At 39.0% G+C, this 12,454-nt stretch overlaps 1 protein-coding gene across 3 annotated transcripts in view; it reads right to left on the reverse strand.

The window, feature by feature from the left end:
- Positions 1 to 4,254: 4,254 nt before the first annotated feature.
- The window catches only part of ZNF143 (zinc finger protein 143), a 38,096-nt gene continuing 29,896 nt past the window's right edge, over positions 4,255 to 12,454 (reverse strand). For all 3 annotated transcript variants that reach the window (XM_066551568.1, XM_066551565.1, XM_066551566.1), the window contains 5 exons: positions 11,979 to 12,206; positions 10,586 to 10,734; positions 9,106 to 9,267; positions 8,161 to 8,307; positions 4,255 to 6,219 (listed from right to left, as the gene is read on the reverse strand). In XM_066551568.1, the coding sequence (XP_066407665.1) occupies positions 6,136 to 6,219; positions 8,161 to 8,307; positions 9,106 to 9,267; positions 10,586 to 10,734; positions 11,979 to 12,206 (770 nt within the window). In that variant the 3' untranslated portion in view covers positions 4,255 to 6,135. The remainder of the gene's footprint in view (positions 6,220 to 8,160; positions 8,308 to 9,105; positions 9,268 to 10,585; positions 10,735 to 11,978; positions 12,207 to 12,454) is intronic.

Below are 12,454 nucleotides of genomic sequence, written 5' to 3' on the forward strand. Positions count from 1 at the left end.
ATCCTCCAAAACCACTTCCATCAAATAAGAAGAGTTCTGCCAAAATCTGGCTGAAACCCATTCTACATCAACCAGCATAATTCACCTTATCAGGGGAGGTGTAAATGGCAGAAGAGGAAGAAGGTAAAGCTGCTTCTATGAAAAACAGAAACACTACAGGCAGCTGTGCCAAGGCTGCTGGTGGAGAACTGAGAGCAGAGAGAGATCTTTGCTGTTTTCCCAGCTTTTATCTTGGTTTTCACCAGGTACCCAGGGACCAGTGTGCTTATCACCAGTGCCAGCAATGGCATTCCAGTGCTCACACGGGACTTGGCATATTCAGGGACAACAGTCCCAGTGGGAGTGTGCCAAATGGGAGATGTTGTGTCTGGGCCACTGACAGCCTAAAGGTGAGCAGTTTAAAGATTATTTTATCTGGGGTTGTGCTGCTAACAGCTGCTGTTAGCTGGCAACCTCTTTCTCTTCAATTACAGGGTCCAGAGTTAAATGTGTTTCCCATCAAAAATGGACTTTGTATATCCAAAGACATGCCAAGAGCTGGTGCTGCCAGTCCTTGTTCTCTTTTTAGTCTATAGTCTGTAGGCAGAGAGAACATTGCTCAGGGATTTATTCACCCAGGAACTCTAAATAATAACAGCAAGAGAACAAAGTAGAGAATAGAACAGTCATTTTGACAGCACCAAGGTTTCCACAAAGTAAAGAACAGCTTCTGGATCCAAAATCTAGGAATTTCAGGGAAAATCCAAAGGTACTCAGAAGTTAAAATGTACAAAGTACATTAAAAAAGTACAGGTTGTGCCAAGCAGTCACATACAATTCAGTAATTCTCTATGACTATAAGAGCACACACTCATGACAGTTTTTAGTGACTTCCTTTTTTGCTTTTAAGTTTACCTCTTAACACTTGAAATCTGCTTAACCAGAAAATGGCAAAACAGTCTGTTCCTGAGAGTTGTTTCTTTCCTGAATCCTGAGATTCAGGAAAGAAATTTCCTCCAAAACATCTGAAGAGTGGAAGATTGCCATGACTGAAACCTGTACAATTAGAATGTCCCAATCCTCTGTTGAGGCCAAGTTAAAATTATCAAAATAGAAAGATTTTGTACCAGCAATTAAAAACCTCACAATGTCTAATGCACAGAAACTAAGTAGTCACTACACTACTAATTCACCTCTATCACTAACCTACCTGCTTCCTTTTTCTCCTTCAGGGAACATGCAAAACCATAAGAGAGGTACTGTGCCTTTTTCCAAATCTACTACTCTTCTAATAATCTCTTATGTGCATCATTTAAGGTAAGACATTTTACAAACATTTTTAGGGGTGCAGATAAAAATATTTTTTAAAAATCTGTCTCTTGAATGTATGTGTTTAAAAACAAAAAGCAGCTAATCCCATCTGTCCCACAAACCATTCTTGCACTTTCTGATTTTTCAGTCATTACAACCGATATTAAAATCTGAATTAGCCCTACACCAGGGAAAAAAATCCACTGGAGATGTAGCTTTGGACCATTGTTGTATCTCCAGGAGCTTTTTACATCCTTGTGGGTGGTTTTTGTTATTCCAGCAGACCTGCCAGGTGTTGGAAAGTCAGCCTCTTTCCCTTGTCTTGCCTCACTAAGATGCCTGTTCAGGAACCTCTCAGCAAATCCTACAGAACCAAGCAGCAACACGATGGAGAGTCCAAAAGTCTCTTGAAAAATAAGTAAAAAGCAGTAGCCAATCAACCTAAAGGGTGATGATGGATTTAAACAAAAGAAAGGGTAAAACACCGGGAGGGTTTTGACTACCACATAAGATACTTTTTACTTACAGGAAAAGTTCCACACAGTTACTTGTGCCCTGAAAGTGTAAATGGTTTGTCATTCCTTTGAGCAAAGTGCTGCAAATAATTAAAGAGAACAGTAATACCCCAAAGAAAATCCCTTATTGTTTCAGAACCTGAGATGGATTGGATTTAATTCACATTTCCAGCAGAGATCAATACACAGACTGTGTAGGACCAAGTGCTCACTTGTTGATATAGGCTTCTATGTTTATTAGGATAATTGTATAAGCTTTTATGTTTATTGGGATAATTAAAGTCTGCCTTGAATATAACCCTCGGTTAGAAAGTCTGGTATCACCCCTTCCTGATAGGGTGAGGTGTCAACAACTTAGTGCTAATGGTGATGGCCTAATGAGATTGTTACATTTTCCTCTGGCCAAGCGAACTCCACCAGCAGAATGAAAAACAGAATCAAAGGAATGCCAAACTGATGGGACATTTTACAATACACATAACACAACAAGGAAAAATGCTTGCTTCTCTGCCTCAGTTTGAGTGCAGTTTACTACCTCCAACAAAGGAACTGAAAATGGCTCTTAATTTTTCTTTTGTTGTCATGGGTGTCTATGCTTTAGAAGGGTTTTATCCATAGAACACAGGATACTTTTGGGAAAATGGTGTTCAAACACATACTGTGCAAATAAAAAAGTAGGAGTACATTATTATAAACAAGGGTCTGGGGTTTGATTTTTTGCATCTGCAAAGACAAGGCGATTTCCATTTTTTCAAGACAAAAATGATGCATGCTGAATAAATAAAATTTTTAAAGCTTCCAACAACTCTAAGTTAATAGCTGAACAGGACACAAGTTATCTGTCATTTCCAGTCTCTCAAAATCTTACTGCTTAAGAAAATCAGTTTGCATGTCACCCACACAGATATTAATGAATAATGTTTTAAAATTACACAGAAAATTTGTTTTCATTCAATGACAAACTCAGAGTGAACAGAACCAGTTTGTTATGGGGCACTTCTTCATCTTAGTCAGCTTAAGGTGTTGAGTCTGACAAATCTCAACAGCTGTAGAACTGGAGTTGCCAGATTGAGCAAAACATTTTCTATCAGATCCTTACTCCACACCATGCTTCCCTGGGGAAGGCTCCCTGAGTGCACTGGAAGAGCACAGCAGGGCACAGGGATTTCCCTGCTACAGCAGAATGCTCGCAGAACCCAGAGCAGGCAGTGGGACGAACTGGGGCAGTATTCCAGGGGTGAGGAGGGTCGGAAGCAGAGCCAGGCTCAGGAGGAGCGGCTGCCCAGCCCAGGCGGTGTTAGTTTATCGCACCGTGAGCCGTCCTGCCCCTGTGCTGAGCAGACACCACGTGCCTGTCTCACACCAGACCTGCGGTATCGGTCGGCTGAGCTGGGCTTAATCACAGCAGCAGGATGAGGGCTGTTTACAGCAGGATTTACTCCTATGAAAACCATTAGCCCTTCAGGGTAAAAGCCGTCCTGTTGTTATGTAGAGTGTGTCTGGCACAATAGGTCATCAGCCTGCAGCACCAAAAATAATCACCTCCTTTACTATCAGGAGAGACACTAAAATACAGTAAAACAAAGGCCACCAGAGGGAAAATCTGGCGAAATACTTAAAAGGGAAAAGTTGACTGCGAGGTCTGGAAAGACTTTGGGCTCATTCCTTCATGGGCAGAATTGGTATAGACCCGGAATTGACATACAAGAGAAAAATCACGACTGGAAATGTGGGAGTCAGTCTGCAAGAGGCAGTGATACACTGAGCTGATCTGCTTTACATCTTTTACAAGCTACTTCCTTCTAGTGTGCTACAGCATTCCCTCTGAGACAGTTTTCAAACGAGGGGTAGAATCTGTGGGTAAAGTATAGAGATTTCCACTGCCAAACACCCAGTCCTGTCATATTCTCTGCTTCCTCCTCCTGAAATCCTTTTTGCAAATTTTCCTATCTATCTAACCCAATCTTGTCCTGTCTAGACTCCACTACAGCTCCTTCCACTGCTGGCTCCATGGAAGCAGCAGGTGAGCATCACCAAGGTCTGTTATGAAGGCAGGCCTTGCAGCTAAGGCACACACAATCACCTCAGCTCTTCTTTAAACACAAAGCACTCCACCTTATTGATGTCGAGGGAGCTAGCAAAACATGGAAGCACCACCTTTGACTTGGGAGTTTTGCAAGAGTAACTGATAAGGTAACAGTCACAGAAATAATTTTTAAAATACCACAGCTTTCCTGACTGAGCTGGTTGTGAATGAACACCTTGCAGCAAACCAACTTGTATGAAAGAGAAAGAATACTCACATTTGTACAGTGGTCAGGAAATGTCCTGGGAAATGAAAAGAAATAAGAACTGAAGTTATTGCTTTGCTAAGTCAAAGTCACCGTTCCAGCCACCATTTTCAGAAACTATTAGCAATGAAATTTAAGGAAAAAAAAACCCTTCAACATTCACATCAAATGATACAACTTTAATTTCTAAAAGGTGATAAGTACTAAGAAACTGATCTAGTTGACAGGCAATTAATCCTCCTTGCATAGTACATTTATCTCCATGGGATATCAAGATTTACAACATTTCAGGAAAACTGGCACCTAAGTGAGCAAGCAACCTCAATCCTATACAAAAGTTACAGACAACCTATATGTTTCCAAGTTTTGCTTTGTAATTTATGCAGAGAATGGCCTTTCCTTTGTCCCCTTCTATCCCACAGTACTGTATTCTCTCACTGCTTCTGTGTAGAAAACATAAAAGGCTGCAACCCACACTGATAGAGCAATTCACAATAAATTGGCTCATTCTATTCAAACTTGGCCTTTCTGAGGTCAAATACCTCAAGGTACTTAGTTATGGACTTTATTTTTTCATGTAGGATGTGTACCTCACAATACTTGGGATTCCTTAATAAAGACTTTGTCCAGAGGATGTTCAATCCTTCCCTTGAAAGGGAAGAAAGCTAAAGGTGAGGTTTCAGTGTCAGAAGTGCTCTTAACACTAATCTAAAATAAGCACTGAATCTTACAGGAAGCCAAAAATGTTTAACTTGCTTAACCAGCTTGCTAACAAGACAAAAGTAAAAACACTTCTTCATATAAAAAAAATTGAAAGTTACATTTTGCTGTATATTTTAGACATATCTACAATGGATTTTTTCCTTTACAGAATGATAGTTGGAGAGCAGCATTGTACTTACATCATCATTAATCCCTTTTTCCTAGTAACTTGTGTCCTGATTTTCAAAAGCACTGATTATCAAGCACATCCTAGGTACTGAATGGTAGCAGCAGGCACTCAGAACTGTTGAAAACAACTATTAGTACTTGTACTTTTGCTGCAAATGCACCATTTGAAAATAGTTCACTTGAAAATGGGTAACTTCACCTTTTAGTAAAAATCACTCTTGTAGTGTTTTAGAATGTTTGAAATAACTATTACCAGTATTTGCTTAATACACTATAATGGATTACAATCAAAATTAATGCCAAAAAATTAAGTTTATGATAAATAAACTTTGGAAAAATTTATACAAGGCCGTAAATAAATAATTTGAACTTCAGTCTCAGTAAAAAGTAAAACAGTAAGTCACATGACAATATCATCCTATCTAAACAATACAATCTTGCTATATTTTATTGCATAATAATTCAAGAGTAACATCTTAAGTAAAATATGTAAAGAAACAAAATCATTAGATTTACTTTCTTTAATATTCAACAACCAGTTCTTTGTACATAATCCAATTTAAAGATAATATAATTAGCACTTCCAGCATTAACAGTCTGTATTTACAATGAATGAGATGGGGTAGATAATCTAAAGAGTATTCAAATCTGTATGAAACAAATCAAAATACGAAGATTTACAGTAGTAGGCTCAAAATCCAAGACTTTTCCATTAATGGAATGCAATTTTAAAAGGCTTTGTTGCCTTTATTACTTGTAAGGGTTCCTGAAATGGTTATTCAAACAGCTGAAATCTTCAGTAATGCCTTCATTATTTGTACATGACATTAAAAATTAATTTCAATACTTCTAATTTTTTACTTGCTTGTAGACCAGTCTGAAATCTGATGAAAGAATAACAAGGAAGTTTACTATATAATCCTAATTCCATATTCCTGAATGCAACGGTTGGAAGTAGATGATGTCAGTCCATTCCAAGGGTTATGTACACAAAACTTAGAAAATGTTCTTCACTCTTGCATAAAATGTGTACACAGTATCAGTGAGTGGGGGACTTCAAAGTTTTTACGGGCTGTTGCTGGCATGGACCTTTGTTGGTTGAAAATAAAATACCTTTCACTCTATTGTTCTGGTAGCAGTTTTACAAGTTAATCATCAATCCCTGGTGTTTCCCCCTGTTGTATTCTGGAGGCTATTCTAATGGCTTCTTCCAGAGACTGTTGTTCTCCAAGCTGAAACAAACACATTTAAACAGAAAAAAATCCAAAACGTTATGCTTAGATAATAAATGCATCAAAAAAGTTCTGAAAGCAAAGATCAGGATACCAAACAATACTTCAGGCCAAATAAGTGTGATCATTATTGTCACACCTCTCCTGGATGATAATATATAACAGCAGCTATCTAATCAGCTTGACAATTAAGATAGCTGCTGCTAGGAGATCACACCAAGTTTATATGTAACCACCAAATACATGTGCTTCAAAGAACTGCTGCATGATAAACACACTTCGTGACCCACAAAGTAGGTGATATTTTACTTGGCAGATATTACAAAGTTCAGACCAGGCACAGAAGTCACAGTGGCTGTTGCATTTCATTTTATCACTGGTAAAGCAAACAAACATCTTAATTTTTCTTAACTCTCTTAATAGAAAGTCAGCTCTTTGGAACACCACATGACATGAATTTATAGAAAAAGTGTTCATTTATTGCAGAATCCCAACTGCATAAAAAAGCTGTTGTGATGACACTGTTTGATTCTACAGTTAATTTCCTCTCTAAACTATCTGGTACTACCAGAAGTAAGATAAGCAACCCCGAATAAATACAACTTGACACAATTTTGGGAAGGAATCCATGGAGTTTGGGAAGGAATCCATGAATCTATGTTCATGGGAACACTGAAGACAACCTCAACCTCACAAAAAAATGTAAAGCTGGCCATTACCTATTGGCTCAGAAAAAAACACATATGAGTGTGAAAGGTAAAACCAAATTGCTGGACCTAATGGGACAATTCTAAGTATCACTTGTTATTTTTACAGTCACTGCACATTACATTCGGGATCCACTCAAATCCCCTCTGTTTGCACCTCGTTAGGATTTCAACAGGACTATCAGGCTACTGGCTTTACCAGGACTTAGAAACCAAATGGATTAATTTGTTAGTATTGAAGTACAAGAGAAAAGCCAATCAATCTCTCAGGAATAATCAATAGTATTTTAATTCTAAAATATCTCCCTTCTATTTGTGTATTTTAAGTTTAATTAATGTAAAGCAACTTAAGTTAATGCCCCATTGCTGGTAACAGAAGAGGGGCTTGTGCAGAGTGCCTGTTTTCCTTTCATTCAAAGGACCTTTTTAGCTACTTTTTTCTTTCTCTCATGCAAAAATTGCCTTCTGACATGGTTTCTCTTACAGGCAGTTTTGATTAGTGCCAACTTAGCTCAAAAGAGAGGAGTTCAGAATTCAGGGCTTCTCAACTTTCAACAGCACCTGACTTACTACTTTCCATTTAACAAAGGGTAAAATAACAATCTCTTGTTTCTGCTTGAGGATATTAATACAATTCCTTTCAATCTGAGCTCTTAAGAGCTCTTTCATACCTAGAAATTACCTTTTCCTGACAGTGTTTGAACAATGTGAGGAACTATTTACAGAGACTGTTTGTACTGTGCTGGTTTGGCACATTACAGAAGGTCACTATTTCCAGAGATTTCTGATTATTAATCTTTCTATATAACTGTTTGCACTATTTTGCTATTAGCATTTCAAGGTTCAAATAACAAACTTGCTAATTTTATAAGTTCATAGCAATTTATCCTTGAGAGTTTGGCTTTGTATGTGTCAATCCTATATGTAAAGCTGAAGGATGAACAAAAGCACTGCTGAAAACCTGTGAGTCCATGAACTACTTGGTTGACTTGAAGTTTGGACCTCTCCCAGCCTTCCCCTTTTTTCAGAGTTCTACGAGTAGGTTTGGAAAAATCAGATGCTGTGTATTCCTCTTTCTAACCCTATATATTATTTAAAATATGAGATCATATAGTTGTGGGCTATTTTTTTTCAGGGAAACCAAGCTTATTCAAATAATTTTGTTTCCTGACTAGGTAGCTTCTAGCTCTAGAAGTAAGAAACACTCCAAAAAAACCATTTCTCCCCATCTTACCTGTACTGCAATTTGTGTCCCATTGGATGTAGCCAACAATGTGACAGGTCTGGTTTCTGTAGTCACTAGGTGGTGTCCGTGCTGCTGGTGTCCCATTTCTGAGGAGGCACTGTGAAACGCTGCTAGGTCTTGGGCCACAATTGCAACCTTCAGGACAAAGAGACACAATCACCTGCCTGGCACATCTGTTCCTGCCCCTCACCTCCTACCACCCCTGCATTCACATTTACAGTCAAAACTGGGATCACTCATCAGCATAATTGTATTGTGCAAAAGAAAAGTTGCCATAATTGTGTTCTCCAAATTATTACTAGCTCTTAAAATAGAAATATCCTCAGGACTGCAGCAATTTGAGAAATGCACCTACAGACCTGTGCTTATCTACACAGAGATTAATAATTATCTTCATTTTCATGTGGTGCAATTTTAGAACAGTAGAATGAATTTTAACTTAAAGATAACATCATATTTGTACTAAAAAGTTAGCTGTTTTATCTGTACGTTAAAAACCAACCCACAGATATAGACTTACACAAATGTTTCCCATCTGCCAAATAAATTACAGTCCCATAATATTAACCAATGAAATTATAGTTCATACTGGATTCTATACTTAGTTCTGTCACACATTTACTGTGTGACTTTGGGTAAAAAGCTTGGCATTTCTAGGTGTTATTTTACAGACACCTAAATGAATCATTGGACCGGTACCTCAGATATTTTTCTTGGTGCCCCCTTGTTTTTAAAGCATTTTAAAACATTAAAACCTGCAGATGTACAGCCCTGGGTAGAACACATCAGGCACTGAGGAGGGGAATGTGTGGGCCAGGTGCTGGAAACTGCTGAGCTGAATCTGCACCAATGCCAGCAGTGTGGCGGCTCAGGGTCCCTTTGCCACCAGCTCCTGAGGGGACAGGAGCAGGTGTGCAGGGCAGTGTCCCTCACCTGCTGTCCCTCGGTGCCCTCTGCAGTGACCATGGCCACCGAGTGCGTGCCGGCCGAGGAGATGACGGCGTCGTGGGCAGGGACGGTGATGGTGGTGCCATCTTGTGTCACCATGGTGATGGTGTTGCCGATGGCCTGCATGTCTGCCTGGGAAATGTTCACCTGCAACACACAGCAGCTCCTGAGGCAGGGAAGGGGCTCAGAGCTGCTCAAGCCTCATTCCCTCTGCCCCACTGGCTGGGATCCAACAGCTCTGACCTTTCAGACACACTTACCTGCTCACAGAAAAGAATATGGCTCTCAGTGGTAGGAGGGGATGCAAGCCTAATGCCAGAGCCTACAACTCCACGTTATCCCAAATAACAGCATAACAGATTATCTATGCATGTGTCTTGCACAGAGGTCAGTGGGATTTGGGTCAGTGTACCACCTGACATACTTTGATCTTGATGTAAATACTAAAGAGCCCTATGAGGGCTTAGAATTGAAGCCACAAATAAACAATCCATAACTAATTAATGATATAAATTACTGATGTCTCCAGTAATGCATTAAGGCATCAGATATATAATTTGATGCCTGATTTACAAGGTAATAAATCCCAGAACTGAAGTCAAGCTGAAAGATAATTTAAATGTAAGAATTCTGTGTCAAGGCTTCTGCAGGACTTCATTTTAGAGGGTAAAAATTACCAGTTACTTAGTATTGCTGCAATTTCCAATGTCCTGGCAATGTAACAGGCCCCTTGGATATTTTATTTCAGTCTGAATTCAGAATATATCTTACATACGTTACTGGTATTTCAGTTGCCCTGCCAGCTGATATAGATTTTTTTTTCCCAAAAGCCTTCAATATACTGCCACAGTGAATCAAGAGAGTTGTGTTGAAATCCCCTTCCAAAGAAATCTAACATGAAATCCTTAAAAATATGTACCCATGAAAAACCTTAAAAAAAAAGACAGCCATAGGAGCATTCAAGTGGAAAATAGTATCAAAGGATTCCTTATCCTTTAGTTTATGTTAGAAACTGCACACTACCAACCAAACTGCTTGTGAAGGAAGCACCTGGACTGAAAAGACTTCCCACTCCTCAACCCCCCAAAGTGTGTGCAGAGAAGACAGTGAAGATGCCCATCAGATATTAACAGTGTAATCTGGGAATTATGAGAAACCTCAGAAGCAGGCTGTATATATAGCAGTTGTTTAAACAGCCCTTTTCAGAGTGACAAAAGATAACAAGGAGAGACCAATCCCCTAACTTTGGAAAACTTTACAGTTTCACATGGCAGAATATGTGGTTTCACTTAGATATTCCACAGGAGTACAACCCTAAAGATATCCTGACACAGCTCCAGAGAATCTTCTTTCCACCAACATTTACCCAGAATCCTGTGTGATTTCAGAGAGCCCATGGAGAAGCTACAACCTGTGCCTCAATTCTCAGCATGGTTTTGTCAGCAGGTGACACTGAGTTACTTACATGTTGGGTTCCATCCTGGGATATTAGTGCTACTTGTTGGCCTAATCCTGACTGAGTAACTGTAGCAACCTGTGCAGAAATGACATCATCTCCCTCTACACCTGTCACATAGGTGATCTGGGAGCCTTTGAGCACATCTTCACCTTGACCTATTGGATACAAAAATGCAAGAGGTTACTTTCCATACTCTAAATGCTACCAGGACAGCCAATGACAAGTCCCAGTCTTGTCTGAAGGTTTTAAACACTGCAAGAGAAAAAATTAGTGTAAAGATGAGAAAAATAAAAGGAGGAAAGATACCAGAAGCAAGTCAGAAGGTCTTATTTTGGGAACAGGGGGTATAATCTTCTAGCAATCAGTTTAAAGACACATAAATACTACACATACATTCAGTTTGTAAGCACATACTAAAATGTGATAAACATTTCTAATTTATTCATTTAATGTTAACCTCTCCATTCAAGGGACTCCATGCAAACAGAACTGGATTTTTTTTTTTAAGTTATTAATTAACACACATACAGAAGAATCTAGTGATGTGCCTTTGTGTGAAGATTTAAGTAAATTCATTATCTTGATAAATGTTTAACCTCAGCAAATACATGTTATCATTCCTTTAAAAGAAGGAATTAAGCTATAGTAAGTCTGCTTGAGGTGTTCAGCGCAGTTTCCCACGAACGTGGTGCAAAACAACTTTGCTAACCAAAACAGTTTGTGGGGATATTTCTGACCTTCAGCCACATCAAAAAAATCACAATTTGACAAGTGGTGTTTGTCCTTTCACAGTATTTCCTTCAGTCTGATCCTTTATAGGCATAGGATTCAGTACTCATGATACCATGAGCAGCAAACTCTGAGGAGTACTGCAGCACAGCAGCTCCTTTTCATCTCTGCCTCTAGGACAGTTTACAGAAACTGCTCTAAACCACAGCTAAGCCAGCACATATCACTGTACTGCAAAAACAGATTTTTTTTTTTTTCTCAAGGCAGAACCTTTACTCCCACACAAAAGACTGTCACCAGCCATGGTGTTATATATATACACACTCTTTGAAAAATCCCTAACAAAAGTCCAGTAAGTTGTAATCAGCTTAGAGTCTCTCTGGTCCCTTAGCCACATTCATGTTTTTAGCAGGTTTGCTGAGATTTCAACTCAAATTTCTCTCTTAACCCTATGACTGCTATAAATGAGTTTATTTTCTGGCCAATTCCCATGCAATTTCTGTTTACAAGTTGCCCAGCACCCTAAAAAGTCTTACAGAGAAATTAAGATATCTTTATTAAGTACTTTAACTTCTTATCTACGTTTTCCTTGGCTATCAAAATCCCCCACCAAAATACCATCCAACCCTTTTTTTTTCCCTACTAGAGATTCAAAGGCTGCAATTCTAACCTGGAGGTGGCTCAAAGAAAGCCTCTTGTTCTTCCTCAATGGGCTCTGTGTCATTGTGTGCTGTTCGTTTGTGCATAGCAAGGGTAGAGATCTGCTTGTAGGTCTTCCCACAGTGATTGCAGTTGTAGGGTTTGGAATGAGTATGTACAACATGATGTTTATATAAACTGGAATACTCTGTGAAACGTTTGTCACAGCCAGGAACTGTACACACATAGGGCTTCTCCCCTGCACGGGAAAACAAAAGGGATAAAGAGAACTTTATTAAGGATGCATAGGAAAAATTGCCAGCAAATGATATTTGGGGACAAACCTTCATTGCCAACCATACTTTAATTTCAAAGGCAACAGAGAAGTTCAGCCTCACAAAGTTTATCAATACAACATCTTACTGTCTTTAAGAATTACTGCCAGTAAATTTGGCCCATTTTTCTCCCTATCATTCCATCTAAAACATCCTTCTGATGAAGGCAGAA

The sequence above is a fragment of the Molothrus aeneus genome, chromosome 6, assembly GCF_037042795.1.
Source record: "Molothrus aeneus isolate 106 chromosome 6, BPBGC_Maene_1.0, whole genome shotgun sequence".
Taxonomy (NCBI): domain Eukaryota; kingdom Metazoa; phylum Chordata; class Aves; order Passeriformes; family Icteridae; genus Molothrus; species Molothrus aeneus.